General features: G+C 53.3%; 1 protein-coding gene across 2 annotated transcripts; it reads left to right on the forward strand.

Moving 5' to 3' along the window:
• Window positions 1–140: 140 nt before the first annotated feature.
• FOXRED2 (FAD dependent oxidoreductase domain containing 2) lies at window positions 141–14,097 on the forward strand. 2 transcript variants are annotated; one of them, XM_030856092.2, is made up of 9 exons: window positions 141–234; window positions 860–1,408; window positions 3,127–3,378; window positions 3,512–3,775; window positions 4,134–4,300; window positions 5,515–5,680; window positions 7,384–7,625; window positions 8,823–8,993; window positions 11,823–14,097. In XM_030856092.2, exons 2-9 carry the CDS (start codon window positions 861–863, stop codon window positions 12,074–12,076), a joined length of 2,064 nt encoding a protein of 687 aa, XP_030711952.1. In that variant the 5' UTR covers window positions 141–234; window position 860; the 3' UTR covers window positions 12,077–14,097. The 2 variants fall into 2 exon arrangements, with proteins under 2 accessions (XP_030711952.1, XP_030711953.1); XM_030856093.2 differs by lacking the exon at window positions 141–234 and adding an exon at window positions 279–373.
• The last annotated feature ends 1,441 nt before the right edge of the window (window positions 14,098–15,538 follow it).

Genomic DNA, 15,538 nt, shown 5'->3' on the forward strand with positions numbered 1-15,538 from the left:
GTGCCAGATTTGATCTTCAGTCGGGCCACCACGCGCCGGCACGCGCCGGCCGGCGGAGCAGCACGTGCGCGGCTCTCGCGAGCGACCCGGAGCCCAGAACCCGACAGCCCAGCCCCTCATGACGCGCGCCGCCACGTGACCCCGCCCCCTGCCATGGGCGGGGCCGCCGCGGTGGCGCGGGCAGGCCGAGCGCGGGCTGACTTGGCTGCGGGCTGTCTACGGAGCGGCTGGGAGGTTCGAGCTCTGTGCGGGGGGGTGGACTGGCGGGCCGGGGAGGCGGGAGCTGCGGGCGTGGGCACCAAGCACGCGTGGGGAGCGGCTCCCGTATTCAGCGCGCCCGAAGGAGGGCGGCCTCGCGCTGCTCCGCGGGCAGGTGTGCTGGGGCTTCCCTGTCACGTGGCCGAAGAGACCCGGGTGTGGGACGGGGGCCTGCAGACCACACCTCCTTCAGGCTGGAGGCTGGAGCGCGGGGGCGTGGCCAAAAAGACGTGACCCTCGAGGGTCTGGCCTTGGAAGGCCCTAGGGGGGTGTTGGGCATCCCTGGAATTAGGGGAAAGTGGAGAAAACACCCAGCCTCTTATTACCATGGCAATAAGGAGTCTGGCGCCCTTGGGAACTAAGGTCCTGAGGGAGATGGAGGGGCTCGGGACTCCTAGGAGGAGCCCAGATCCGAGCTTGAAACGATGGAGTCGGGGCAAATGAGTTCAGAGGTCCTTGGGTTCTGGTCCTGGCTGCACCCCTAGTCGCAGTGAGCGCTCCGGCAAGCCCCTTCCTTTCTGGGCCCCCAGTTCCTGGCTCACCTCCGCGGGCGTCAAGGGGCCTTCGTGGTCCGAGGCCTCACCTCTCTGGTCTGCCGTAGGATGGGTCTCTCCGTCGCGGCCCTGCTGTGGGGCCTCCCAGGGCTTCTCCTGACCATCGCCCTGCACCCGGCTCTCTCCCCGTGCCCCGCCCAGGCCTCCGTGCCCGCGCACCGGGACTACTGTGTCCTGGGTGCCGGGCCCGCGGGGCTGCAGATGGCCTACTTCCTGCAGCGGGCCGGCAGGGACTACGCCGTGTTCGAACGCGCCCCGAGACCGGGCAGCTTCTTCACGCGCTACCCGCGGCACCGCAAGCTCATCAGCATCAACAAGCGGTACACAGGCAAGGCCAACGCCGAGTTCAACCTCCGCCATGACTGGAACTCTCTGCTCAGCCACGACCCCCGGCTGCTCTTCAGACACTACTCCAACGCCTACTTCCCCGATGCCGGCGACATGGTGCGCTACCTGGGCGACTTCGCAGACCGGCTGGGGCTTCACGTGCTGTACAACACAACCATTGCCCACGTCACTCTGAACAAGGATCAGCGGGCCTGGAATGGCCATTACTTCATCCTGACCGACCAGAAGGGCCAGGCATACCAGTGTAGGTAAGGAACCGGGCTCCAGGGCTCACCTGCTGAAGCCAGTGCCTTCCCTGGAAGAAGGAAACCCATTGGTTGGCCCGTAGATGTGGGAGAAAAGAGGCATCTCTGCCCATCCTTGCTCCCACTGAAATCCAGTGCTAAGAGGTTCAGTTCAGCCATCATTTCCGAAGTGTTTCCTAGAAATGTATGTACTCAAAGATTCTTGAAAATTCTGACCATTTCTTTCCTCCAGGATTTTTCAGACTTCAGTGTCTTCACATTCACTGAAGGACTCCAGCATTGGGTGTTGAGCATTGTCTGAGCTTATGCACCCACAAAACCCTTTTTGTAGAGCATCTCCTAGAACTTGTGTTCCCCAAAATACATTCTGAGAAATACTGGCAAGTGTCCAGCAAGTGTTAGACAGGCTCAGTAGGATTTCTGAACTGAATGAGAGGGAGGGCCAATAGGCAGTGCTGCCAGGACTCAGTTTTAGCTCGCTTTGACTTGGGAGAAAGCTTAGCATAGTCTAGAGAACCCAAATTCAGAGTTATATGTTATACCGTGCTTGTCTAATCCTCACAAGGATCCTTTGAGGGAGGTTCACTGATGCCCATTTTACGGATGAAAAACTGAGGCTCAGAGAAGTTAAGTAACCGGTGCCGTGTCACACGGCTAATAAGGGGTGCAGCTGCCACTTGAGCTCACATCTTCCTGACTCCGAAGCCTGTGTTCTTAACGCTGTGCCCGACTGCCTCTCCGTTCCCGGCCGTCAGCCTAGCACCTGGCTCCAGGCAGGTGCTCGATCACGGTTCATTTTCTCATGCCTTTTGCCAGAGGCTCAGCCTTGCTCCTTGCTTGTTAGAGCCCAAGGAGAGAAGGGTTGGGCCAATTTGGACCCTCGCATCTTAGGCAGCAGTGCTACAGTGTAGGGGATTCAGATGTGAGCAAATGGACAGGCCAAAAAGCAAGGGGCCACAGAGGCTGCCCAGGCCCCTTCTCCAGGCCACCCGGTCCTGTTTTCTAAACTACCTTGTGATCAAACCATTCCTCTGCAGGCCGGCAGGGTCCGGCTCCCAGCCTGTCCACCACGGGATTGTAATCCCCACCAGTGGAACGAGCAGGACTCTGGAATTAGGTTGACCTGTGGTCGGATTCTGGGTCTGCTGTCTAAGGAGCTATGGAGTTCGTGGGCCCACGTGGAGCCTGCATCTCCTCACCTGTAGAGCAGGCGGAGTAACACCAATGCAAAGCTGCTTTGAGCCGTAAGATGAGGCAGAAAGCACTTAGTACAGGGCCTCACACAGAATCACCACTCAGCAGATTCTGCATCTGCCACGCAAGTAAGAAAGGGGGAAGCAGAACGTCTAGTTTCTTTTTCATGACTAGGGTGGTACTTGGTGAGGCTGCCATGTTCAAAACTAAGTGAATTAATCCATTTCTCATGGCGTCACCCTCTCCAAAGTCAGAAAGTAGAACTAATTCTCACGTTTGGTATAATCCCAGGAAGGTGTAAAGGAAACTGCACCCACTGGATCACTCAGTGAGAGGCCAGGGTAAGGTCTCAGATGCACTAGGACAGGTCAGGAGGTGGGTGAATAAATGAACAACCTGCTTTCTTTTAGGAGCCAGCAGTCTGGGTGAGGCGGGCGAGCCAGGCGGCAGGTCCAAAGCGGGATTTTTCACTTCGTGGTCTCATAGCTAAGAGGCTAAGCCATCCTCCCTCTGTCCCCCACCTGCAGCGTCCTTCTCGTGGCCACTGGCTTGTCAGTGCCCAACCAGGTGGACTTCCCTGGCTCCGAATACCTGGATGGCTATGAGTCCGTGTCCGTGGATCCCGAGGACTTCGTGGGTCAGAATGTGCTGATCCTGGGCCGGGGGAACTCGGCCTTTGAGACGGCGGAGAACATCTTGGGTGTCACCAACTTCATCCACATGCTGAGCCGCTCCCGGGTCCGGCTCTCCTGGGCCACCCACTACGTCGGCGACCTCAGGTATGCTGGGCAGGTACTGTGTGTGCTGTGCTGCCAGCCCCTGACCCCCGCCCGACTAACCACCCTGGCCCCTGAGGCTTCCTTACCCGGCACAGACTTCTTTCTCTCTCCTGACATTCCCCTTGGGCCCCAGGGCCATCAACAATGGCCTGCTGGACACCTACCAGCTGAAGTCCCTGGACGGGCTGCTCGAGTCTGACCTGACGGATCTGGCCATTGTGAAGGACCTCGAGGGCAAATTCCACGTCACCCTGAAGTTCTTCCTGGAGGAAGGCAACCAGAGTGCCGACGCCATCCCCCTCCCCCAGGATGATAACGACAACTTCGCCTTGCGCGTGGGCTACGACCGGGTCATCCGCTGCCTGGGCTGGAACTTCGACTTCTCCATTTTCAGCAAGTGAGTCCGAACAGAGGGGAGGAGCTGGATCTCTCAGCAAAGCCCTCTGGTCAAGGCCCAGGTGGACAAGGAGACGCCAGAGGGCTTGAACAGATCCTCCTGTGCCATCAGGTCACACAGGGACCCAGAGCCTGGCCTCCAGTGCGGCTTGAATCCTGGCTCTGTCCCTGACCCACCACGTCTTTAACGCGAACCTCAGTTACTCTGTCTGTTAAATGGACATCATCATACCTGCCTCCTAGGGTCACGGTGTGATTTAAATTTGAACAGGAATGTAAGCACTTAGCTCAGTGCCAAGCCTGTAAAAAGTGTTTCATACATAGCAGCGATTTTTATTCACAGCCCTTTCCACTCACAGGTCCCTCCGACTCTCTGCAGGGGGTGAGCTCAGCAAGAAGTACCCCCTGGTGAAAGCCAGCTATGAGTCCAAAGGGAGCCGGGGCCTCTTTGTCCTGGGCACTGCCAGCCACTCCGTGGATTACCGGAAATCTGCTGGGGGCTTCATCCATGGATTCCGATACACAGGTGAGCCCGGGAGAGAGGGCCGCTGTCCCCAGGGTCTGTAAAGAGACGCCTGATTCCCTTAAAGCAGCCTTAACAGCAGTTGATTGTCATAAATTCCCTGTGGGGCAGGCAGCAGTGGGTTTTCGTGGTCTGAGGACACATCTAGAGAAGTACCAGTTAAGGTGTAAAAGTAAGTACATCTTGGGGTGGCGTGTTACCCGCATCACCGTGATTGGCAAGGACTGCTAACCTGGGGAAGCAGCTGCGTGGTCTCAGGGGTGAGGCTTCATAACCTCCCCAAGCCTCTGTTGGCTCTCCCAGATGTCAGAGTTGTAAATGAGGTGAATTCTTCATCCCATAGAGCTGTTGTAAGGACTAAATAAGGTAATATCTGGAGACCGTGGAGCTGTGAAGTATTACGTACACATAGACTCTTTGGGTACCAACAAATTTCAATAAAAGTTGCAACTAGATTATATCAGCTCTTTTTCAAAACTCTCAGTACTAAGGGCACCAATTTTCTGCGCTCTGGGTAGCCCATTGGATGGGTGCTTTATTGCATGACGAGTGTTACATGGGCCAGTTAATTTGACCATAAAAACACCATAAGGGGGCTTCCCTGGTGGCACAGTGGTTCAGAGTCCGCCTGCCGATGCAGGGGACGCGGGTTCGTGCCCCAGTCCGGGAAGATCCCACATGCCACGGAGCGGCTGGGCCCGTGAGCCATGGCCGCTGAGCCTGCGCGTCCGGAGCTTGTGCTCCGCAACGGGAGAGGCCACAACAGTGAGAGGCCCGCGTACCGCAAAAAAAAAAAAAAAAAAAAAAAAACACTATAAGGATCCTTCATCCTTATAGTCACATGTGAGGTGACAGTGGCAGGACTTCCATATGCAGATGGCCTAAAGCAGAAGTGGGCAGTCTCGGGCCTGGGGGACCAAATCCAGCCGTGCCCGTTCATTTCGCGGTCCTCTATGACTGCTTTCCCACCAGAGGCAGAATTGAGTCAAGTGAGAGAGACCGTCTGGGCTGCAAAGCCAGAAACACTTCCCATCCAGCCCCTTTCAGAACACACGTGAGGACCCTGCTCTAAAGGCACCTTCTTGGAGCCGTGCAATACAAGCGTGTCCAGAGTGCAGAGCTGCTGGGGCTCTGCGTCCCTCCCCCCCACCCCCGCCCCGGAGGTGAAAGGTAACATCTTAAGGGCAGCGTGCCATTCCTCCCTCTGGCCATTTCAGTGCGTGCCATCCACCGGCTGCTGGAGCAGCGTCATCACGGCGTCACCTGGCCCTCCACCAAGCACCCCATCACACAGCTGGCCAGTGCCATCATCCGGCGCGTCAACGAGGCTTCTGGGCTCTACCAGATGTTCAGTGTGCTGGCCGATGTGGTCCTGTTGGAGGAGTGAGTAGTCAGGCCTCGCCTTCCCACTGCCCCTCCCCCTCCCACGCCGTCGTGCTCTTCTCTTCCTGTTGCATGTGTGGAAGAGCCCAGTGGTTCTTTCCTGAGATGAAGATGGCTGGTGGGGTGGGCAGGGCGGCTGGGGATCAGTCTGTTCTGGGGAAACCAGTGACATCAACACCACAAGCTCTGTTGACAGACAGACAAGACGTGAGTGTGACTGCAGCTTTGCCACTTTCCACCAGTGTGATCTGGGGCAAGTTACTTAGCCTCTCTGAGCCTTTCTCTCATCTGCAATATAGAGCTAATGATACCTACCTCGCAGGACTGTAGGAAGGAGTAAAGGTAACTGGTAGAAAAGCATCTGGTACCAAACAGATGAGCAGTGAACTGACAGTGATGAGGGATCACCACCTGCGTGGATTTAAGAGCTCCTTGGGCCAGACCATGTCGGCTCCTTGTCAATCAAGTGATGAGCAGCAGATCACAGAGGACGCTCCCTGAGGAAGGAACCACGCAGAGCAGGGAAGGGAGAAGAGCTGGGGGCGGTGAGCAGTGGGGCTGGTTCTGAAAGGACACGGGGCAGGTGAGACGCCTCAGAGGGAACAGTCTGCTCCAAAGCCAGTGAGTGCAGCAGCACATCGAGTTCAGGGACCTGCAGGAAACTCAGCGGTGCTCAGAGCAAAACCCCCATCACCCTTGACTCCTCTCTCTTTCATACCCATTCACAGCATCCGCAGGTCCCATCAGCTCTACCTTCAAACTGTGTCTAGAATCTGCCTCTCACTAGCCCCCCACTGCCACCTTGGTCTGGTCCATGAGCATCTCTCACCTGCACTAATACAGCAGCCTCTCACCTTTGACCTCATGGTCTGCTCTCAACATGGTGGCCGGAGTGATTGTTTTTTTTTTTTTTTGGCTGCTGGTGCGTGCGGGCTTTTTCTAGTTGCGGCGAGTTGGGGCTACTCTTTGTTGCAGAGCACAGGCTCTCGGCTTGCAGGCTTCAGTACTTGTGGCATGCAGGCTCAGTAGTTGTGGCTCATGGGCTCTAGAGCACAGGCTCGGTAGTTGTGGCTCATGGGCTTAGTTGCTCCGTGGCATGTGGAGTCTTCCTGGACCAGGGCTCGAACCCGTGTCCTCTGCACTGGCAGGTGGATTCTTAACCACTGCGCCACCAGGGAAGATCCAGAGTGATTCTTTTAAAACTTGAATCACTAGAATTCAGTTCTGTTCACTATCTTCCCAAGGCCCGCAGCTTCCCTTCCCAGCCCGGATGACACCCGACATTCCCCTCGTGGCACACATGGCCCTCCTTGACCTGCCCCCACCGACTTCCCCTCCCCTCCCCCTCGCTCCACTCCAGCCACACTAGCCTTCTTCCTGTCCCTTGAACATGCCAAGGTGTTCACTCACTCCTAGGGCTTCTCCATCACTGGTCTCTCAGCCTGGCTCACCCTCTCCCTAGATACCCACTCAGGTTACTCAGCGTCTTCTGTCTTCTCTCCCCAGTGTAAGTCAGGGCTCCGCTGTAACAGTAATATTCAAGGGAGACGCGCAGGCCTGATCCGTGTCTGTACGCTGTTTGACGGGCGCTTCTAGGCAGGAAAGGCAGGCGCACGCACACACCACACGCACGCACGCCCACGCCTGGCACCTCTGCCGCAGCACTGAGGGGCTTACCCACGCCGTGTTGCCCCTGTCCCCAGGAATGCCACTGCTTTTGAGTACCTGGAGGAGTTCCCCATGCAGGCGCTGGCCCAGCTGGAGGCAATCACGGGAAGAAGGGCAAGGCACGGGCTCTTCGTCATCAATATGGAGTACGGCCGGAATTTCTCTGGGCCCGACAAGGACGTCTTCTTTTATGACCGCTCTGTGGGGCACACGGAAGACGCCTGGCTGTCGAACTTCCTCCATCCTGTCATCTACTACTACAGGCACCTCCCCACCGGTGAGCTGGGTCTCCGCTCTCCCCCGAGCGAGGGCAATCCTCGGACCCCAGCGCCATTAAGCTGTCACGCAGCACCCTCAGCTGACAGAAGGGGGGCCTCTAGGGGCTCTGCCTAGAGCCTAAATGGCGCAGATGGTCCAAGAACGATAAATGCTATTCCCAGATCCTGGCCCACACATCGACCTGGGTAGGCCACGTGTGGAGCGGCCTGATCACCTCCAGGCACCACATCGTCAGAAGGACACTGTTGTTGCCGTCTCCAAAGGAGGCTGACCGTGGAGTGGGGAGCGGGGATCTGGGGACTGACTCTTAGAAGGAACAGGAAAGGGAAGGGGAACTGGTTAGCACAGGAGGGGAGTGGGAGAGCTGGGCAGTGTTCCCAGGGCTGTCCTTTCCTCGCTGTGGGACCTTGGACCATTACTTAACCCCGCGGAGCCTCCGCTTGCTTGGATGTGAAATGGGGGTGGCCGTGGTACCCTCCTTGTAGGATGAGGGTTAATGAGATGATACAGCACAACGCCAGCACGGCGCCCAGCACGGAGTAGCTACCGAATGATGACCAACCTGAGGAACACGACTCCTGCTTCCAAACTTGAAGGGATGTCCCCTGGAAGAGGATGATCTAAAACTAGAGGTCGTTCCAAAGGGCGGAGGTAGCGTCAACAGGTGGAAATGACAGGAGCGCAGGTTGACGTTCACCCTAAAGGAGCAGCGCATCGTGAAGGCTGCCGGGGGGGGGATGGGCCACCTCCCAGAGTCTCCCGATGCAGGGATGGCCGTGGCTTGGTGCCCTGTGGCAGGGACACACAGCAGGGCACCCACCAGGTAGGAAACTGGGCTAGAGGGGCCCGAAGACCCCTTGGATGCAGGACGCCGAGTCTCCTCACAGAAAGGCCAGTTTCAAAGCAGCCACAATAGACCTCAGCTCACGTAAGTCTTAGAAGCAAACCAAGTTCGAGTGACTGGTCCTAGTTCTGCCCGCTGACAGTGCAGGGGATGAGTCTAGTCTAGTCCCTCTCCCTCACGTCCACCCTCCAGACATTTGGAAGGACAGCTGAACAGGCTGACCATGGCCCATGCAGAGGTGCATCAGGAAGGCCGAGCGCGAGGGGCTGGGGGGCAGGCACCTGGGATGTGGCCCTGGGAATGGAAGCCCCGCGCTCGGCTCTGACATGGCGCCCTTTCTCCTCCCCACAGAGCAGGAGGTGAGGTTCCGCCCTGCAGGCTGGCCTCTGCCGCGGCCCACGGCCATCCACCACATTGTGGAAGATTTCCTGACGGACTGGACGGCCCCGGTGGGGCACATTCTGCCCCTGAGGCGCTTCCTGGAGAACTGCTTAGACACCGATCTCCGGAGCTTCTATGCAGGTAACTTAAGTTTCCCGAAGGACAAAGGGGCTGAGCTGGAGGGTGAAGAAGACCAGGTAGATCTGTGCCCTGCGGAACTTTAGGATGTGCGTCTAGAAACCCAGACCCAAGACTTCCCTCTCCTACGACGGGAGGACTCGGTGTTCACAGAAACCCCCTCCCAGTACAGCACACCTGCAAACACTGAATAAAATGTCTTTTTTAAAAAACCGGCAGGAAAATAAGGGAACTCCCCAGAGGCTAAACACCAAGAAAAGCACAAACCCACCCCTGGATGAGAGATACCTGCTGGTTGTCAGTGGCCTAGAGCCCGGGTAACTGACCAGCACCTGGAGCTGGGAAGACGAGGCTGGAGCAGGGTAGGACGTCTGTACAGAGACGTCCTTTAAATAGAGCTGGGATCTCAGTAGGTAAAGGAGAAGGCAGAAAGCACTCCCGAGAGAGAGAGAGAGGAGACTCACGCTTTCTGGCTCTGGGTAGAGTGGGGGGGATATCTCCCCTGAGAATTTCCATCCACTAGGCCTCACTCATGTGAGTTTGGGGCCAAAGTTCACACTACCGTTGTGGTGCAGAAATCACAGAAGTCAATGTGAGTCTTCTGTGAGGACACATACCTTAAAACTAGGCCTCAAAGAATTCCCCCAGATAAAGTTCCCGGGAACATGAACTCCCAAGCAGAAATCACTTCACACATAAGGATACAAACTACCATGAGGGAGTGTCAGCAGAAGCAACACACTGTAGGATGAAACCTACAAAGACTGTGGGAAATGGAATGGTCAGAGAGAGGATGTAAAGTATGTCCAAGATCTGTAAGTAAATAAAAGAGAGATTACTGAAAATAGAATGAAAGGGCAGGACTACCAGAATTGACTGGGCAGATTTGAGAAAGGTCCAAATAGAACTTCTGGAAATGAAAATATAAATTTGTAATTGGAAACTCAATGTCAGGGTTAGTAGCACATTAGACAGAGATGAAGGGAAAATTGGTGAACTGGATGGAAGATGGCTCTGACAGTCAAACCCAGAGAGGGACTTGGGGAGAGAGAAGTCTCACGATCCCCAGGAAGAACTGAGCAAAACAAGCCAAGTTTTTGTCTTTTTTTTTAACCCCCTGAATTACCAGGATACCCACTCCTTTTTTCTGTCCAGCAAACATCTGTTGAACAGTGATTGTATTTCACACACTATTCGTATCAAACCAGGTTAGAGACGGTCAGTCCTCGGCCTACGGGTCAGAGAGCAAGTGTCCTTCTTTCATCCCTCAGTCTACCTTGAAATAAAAATGTATATATTAAGGGGGATGGCTTAAAACAATACTTCAAGTTAATAATCTAAATGCGTGTAGATGCTCAAACAGGGGTAGTTCATAGAGCAGAGCTAAGCAGCTTTGAAGTACTAGCATTCTGCAGACATAAACTCTGACCATACACTTACACATGAAATTACCCACTATAGATCTGGAGACCTCAGCTGCAAAACCTCTGTCTGTTTCTCGAGGTTTCAGGAGTACACGGAGATGCCAGTGCCTGTTAGGGAGTGTATTCCTACCCTGAGTTACGGCTCCTGCCGACCCATCGTCACAGGCCCTGCAGCCTCCTGGCTCCTACTCCCTAGATAGACTCAACAGTACAGGCCACTGAGTGTCACTGCCTTGAACTTGAAGGAATCCTCCCCACAAAGGGCCAGCTGGCAGAGGGTGGGCTTTCCCTCCACCCGGTTAGTGGGTGTGCAGCCGCTAGTTCTGGACCCAGATCTGCTGGGCTTCTCCACCCCTGGCCCCTGCAGAAGGGGTGACGTATGTCATAGGAGGAGGTGCTTGCCGAAAGGCCACCTCACTGCCCCTCTCCATCCTCTCCCACATCTGCTGCCGTCCCTGCTCAGAGAGGATGGTCATGGACCATTCTGGCAGGGGCCCTCTGTACTACAAGTCAGAGGTAAGGTAGGAAATAGTTTTCCTGTAGCACCTCACAGCCTGATCACTCGTGTGAGCCTTACAGCGTCCTTTGGTAATGTGCCCATTCACTGAGGCAAGAGACTCAGGTTGGTTTTCTGACACTCACTCCATCTTCCCATCCTGTCTCTAAATCCCTTAGAAGATTGAGCCCACCTCTGTTTCATCCTTTCTATTCTTTGAGTCGAAGTTATATAAGTACTTGGCTAACAGGCTTTTTCACCCACTTCCGTTCCCATTCCCCAGAAGGAATGACTTGTAGCTCTTCTGGTTGTCTCTTAATATTTCTAAATAACACGCATCCACAGCTCTTTCTTCATTGATCAGATTTGACCTACACACCAGCCTTCTGCTGTGGCGCAGACGAGGGTCTAGCAGTTTTATCTTTACGTCCCCCACCGCGCTTAGAATCGCGCTTTACGTACAGTATCTGCAGCTCAGACATTGTTGAGGGGATAAATCTTTGCAGGGAACTCTGAGCTCAAAATGGAACTGACCACCAAGTTCCCAGCCCCCGGGGGTGGCTCCTGGAAGAGAAAGCTGAGGGGCTGCTCCTGGGTGGCCAAGCTCCCACCCCGCTAGCGCCATGCACAGCAGCATGCGGGCCTCCCACCTCTGGGAGCTGAGCCGTCTCTTTGGTTTGCTTTCCTTTGGAGCCTTGTTTTTCCAAAATGTTGAGGCAGCCTCCCAGTCTTGGAGCCTCAGGGAGGGATGAGATCCACGGCTACCCAGGTCAGATGTGAGATACCCAGAAAAGTCAGCTCCCAGGCTCAGGGGATGGAGGGAACCGGGTGAGGCCCCTGGGGCATTGGCACCCCCTCCCCTTGCACCTCTCCCCACACCTCTCAGCCCGGTCTCCTCTTGCTTTTGTGCAGAGTCCTGTTTCCTATTTGCCCTAACACGCCAGAAGCTGCCACCCTTTTGCCAGCAGGGGTACCTGAGAACACAGGGGCTCGTGGGAACTGAGAGCCTCCGCCAGCACGGCGTGGAGAGCGGGCTCCTGTGGGACTATGCCACTGTGGGCCGGGGGCACAGCGGCCAGCAACCTGGCGACCACGGGCCAGGACAGCACCCTCTGGCTCCAGGGCCTCCGGTCTCGCCCTTCGACAGCAACAAAGAGGAGCTCTGATGGCCAGGCTTCTCCCGCCCAGGCCCACAGTCGGCCCTGCCCTTTCCCCAGGGTTCAGTGCTCCCACCGACGTGATTGCCAGAGACACCTCAGATCATCGCAGTGACCGCACCAAAGCCACACAGAGGGCACGGAAGGGCTGAAGGGCGGCCACTCGGTGGTCTCCCCTCCTGTTCGGTTCAGAGGTGCCTGGGAAGTGGGGACCAGAGAAAGCATCTTCTGCCAGATGGAAGGGAGCTGGCTCCCACACCGGACTTGTCTGCAAATGAGCTGTCACGGAGCACCAGGCTGGCCTCACTTCTGTCCCCATTAAGTGCCCAGTGGTTCCTTTTCCTTCCAGTTGTCGACTTAAAAAATATTCACAACCTAAAAGTTGAGAGTTATGTTTTATTCAGCGGGAATTCTTAAGACTTCAAACCCAGCAGGCAGCATCTCAAATAACCCTGAAAGAACTGCTCCGACGAGGTGAGCGGGGAGCCAGGTTATACAGAAGTTTTGCAACCAAGAGCAGGTGGTCTGAACATCAAAAGATTATTGTTAATTAAAGAAAACCAGATATCCCAAGTTTAGGAACTTAGTGCCTTTCTGTGTATGGGAAGATGCAAGAGTCTGGGCTCACTGAAATCTTTCCTTTGATATGCACCTCAGCTGTCTGGGGCCAATATCCTATGTTTTCACATCCTGAGTTTCCTCAGGGCTCACCGTGGGGAGTGGCTGCAGTCTGATGGCTGCTCAAAGGCAGGTATTCTTTCCTTCCTGAGCTCCCTCAGGGCTCACCAGCTCACATCAGTGGTGGCTGCAATCACTGATGAGTGTGGCATCCTTTGTTTACTGATGTAGCGAGAAATACTGCATTTCTCAGATCCTCCTCTTGGTTGGAAATTTGACCAATATTTGGGAGACATTTCATGACCAAATTTTGTCCCACGGCACTGGGAGGCGCATCCCAGATCGGGTGAACATTTTTGTTGATGTGTCACTCCAGGTGCTAGTTTCCAGATTAGGCCCTGTTGATAACTAAAGATTCTCTGGATCTTCTGTCTTACTAGTCTACTATGATCCAGGAAATGTTTTCCCTTTTTGCTCCTTCCCATACCTAGAATCACAGTATTACAGTTATTCTGTAAGAGTCATAAATGTGATCTGTTTCCTCAAGATGTTTAGCCATCATCAATTTTGTTGGAGGCCTGGTTACACACTGGGTACTGTAAGAGACAACAATCTTATAAAATAGACAGGATATAAGTAATGCAGCTAGTAATATTGACAAAGTCTTAGTGCAGCAGGGAGACACGAAGTACAAACAATTTGGAAACAAAGAACAAATTAAAACAATTATTAGTATAACTAGTTGTAATCCAGTTGCAATAAACCATCAAGTCCACAGGAGGGCCAGCTGGAGACGCCAAATTTTGGCAGGAACAGGTAGAGAGAAAAAGATAACTGTTTCATCTTTGTTTACAAAGGTATACCTTATCAACTTGTTGTACATCATAGCATAAGAGAAAAGGTTTTTTTTTGAAAAACAAAGATTAAAGCTAGTATATTTCCCAAAGTCATAAAGTTATAAATAATATTCATCAGTTCCTTCAGTCCCATGTAATTGATTCCTGTTGATCTGGATGAAGTAATCAGGTTTTGAGTTTTGTCATTTGTTACAGAGTTCAGTGGTATTATCTAAAGGCAATCAGAAACATATTTGGGGACTTCCCTCCCTGGTGGCGCAGTGGTTAAGAATACGCCTGCCAATGCCGGGGACATGGGTTCGAAGCCTGGTCCAGGAAGATCCCACATGCTGCAGAGCAGCTAAGCCCATGCACCACAACTACTGAGCCTGTGCTCTAGAGCCCGCGAGCCACAACTACTGAGCCTACGTGCCACCAACTACTGAAGCCTGTGCACCTAGAGCCCATGCTCTGCAACAAGAGAAGCCACTGCAATGAGAAGCCTGCGTACCGCAACGAAGAGTAGCCCCTGCTCGCCATAACTAGAGAAACCCACGTGCAGCAACGAAGACCCAATGCAACCAAAAATAAATTAATTTTTAAAAAAAAGAAACTTGTATTTGTTTTTTATGAGTCTTCTTAAAAATCTTCATTTTGTAAAAGCATCAGGACAAAACTTAAAATAGCATGGTTAAAGATCTGAGTACAATGCAATGGGCAGGAAACTTGGATATTTCTGTGACATAACATTTTAGGATAATAACTAGAATTATGACTGATAACATTATATCAGGGCATATCAGATGTTAGGGATTCCATATAAATTTTGGAATATCTATATTAATGACATTTATCCATACACTGTAAGCTAAGGTTCATCTCCAATCACTTGACAATGTCTCTGAAGTAATTAAACATACCCGATAAACTTAATTAGTTTAACATTCATCTCTGAGATGTCTCAGGATGTTCCTTCAAAGCATCCCAGAGTCAGCTGTAGGCTAAAAGAGCTTTGGTTGGATTTTAATATTGGGGAAGTTTGTTAAAAATATCAAAACTGTTTTAAAACATAACAGGATCACAGGTCACTGTGAATCAGTACTTACTTATTTAACCAAAGTCACAAAAAGATTAAAAACAAATACAGATCACTTAAGCCAGGTAGCCAGTTGTCTAGGTTTATCCAACTAGGTTTTAACCTTTGATGTGGTATTAACACATAAACCAAAGCAGTTGTCACCGTTAACAATTTTAGTGTTTTTCTAGGTATGAGAAGATGCAAGAATTTGGGCTCATGAAAATTTTTCTGAAAATATCTATCTGAAGGCCCGCTCTGCCAGTTTTTCCCAGAGCACAGAGGGCTTCATTCCTGATCTCCACCCTGAACTGCTTTCAGGGGGTGTTGAAGGTCACCAGCTGCAGTGGCCATGATTTAATCTTTGTAGAGGTAGGTGGCAAGTGCTAGTTTCTAGTCAGCAGGGCCCCTTCATGGTAATAAACTTGACCATGGTTTTGGGGCAGCATTTCATGACCATTTCATCCCACGGTGCTAGGAATGCTCATTCCCAGGTCTGGCGAAGATTTTTCTGATAGGCCACTCGATGTGCTATCACGGGACTAGGCCTTTACTAGCATCCCAAAGTCTCTGGACCACCTGTCTTCATAGTCTCTTATGGTCCAGGACAATATTCCCTCTTGTAGCTTCTTCCCATATCTAGAGTCACACTATTTCAATCATTAATCTCATATGGAACTATATATCATCGTTTTTTTGTTTTGTTTTGTTTTTTGCGGTATGCGGGCCTCTCACTGTTGCGGCCTCTCCCGTTGTGGAGCACAGGCTCTGGACGCACAGGCCCAGCCTCTCCGCACGCATGTGGGATCCTCCCGGACCGGGGCAGGAACCCACGTCCCCTGCATCGGCAGGCGGACTCTCAACCACTGGGCCACCAGGGAAGCCCTGGTCTGTCTACTCCGATTGTCATCTTTTCATCCTGGTGTGAGTACAGTTTCCTCG

The sequence above is a fragment of the Globicephala melas genome, chromosome 10 (genome assembly GCF_963455315.2).
Source record: "Globicephala melas chromosome 10, mGloMel1.2, whole genome shotgun sequence".
Taxonomy (NCBI): domain Eukaryota; kingdom Metazoa; phylum Chordata; class Mammalia; order Artiodactyla; family Delphinidae; genus Globicephala; species Globicephala melas.

Excerpts from the sequence above, each read along its gene's own strand:
- FOXRED2 (XM_030856092.2), top strand. The coding sequence starts at position 861 with ATGGGTCTCTCCGTCGCGGCCCTGCTGTGGGGCCTCCCAGGGCTTCTC. Across the intron at positions 1,409-3,126 it reads GGCCAGGCATACCAGTGTAG|CGTCCTTCTCGTGGCCACTG; the intron begins GTAAGGAACCGG and ends CCCCACCTGCAG. Across the intron at positions 4,301-5,514 it reads CCATGGATTCCGATACACAG|TGCGTGCCATCCACCGGCTG; the intron begins GTGAGCCCGGGA and ends TGGCCATTTCAG.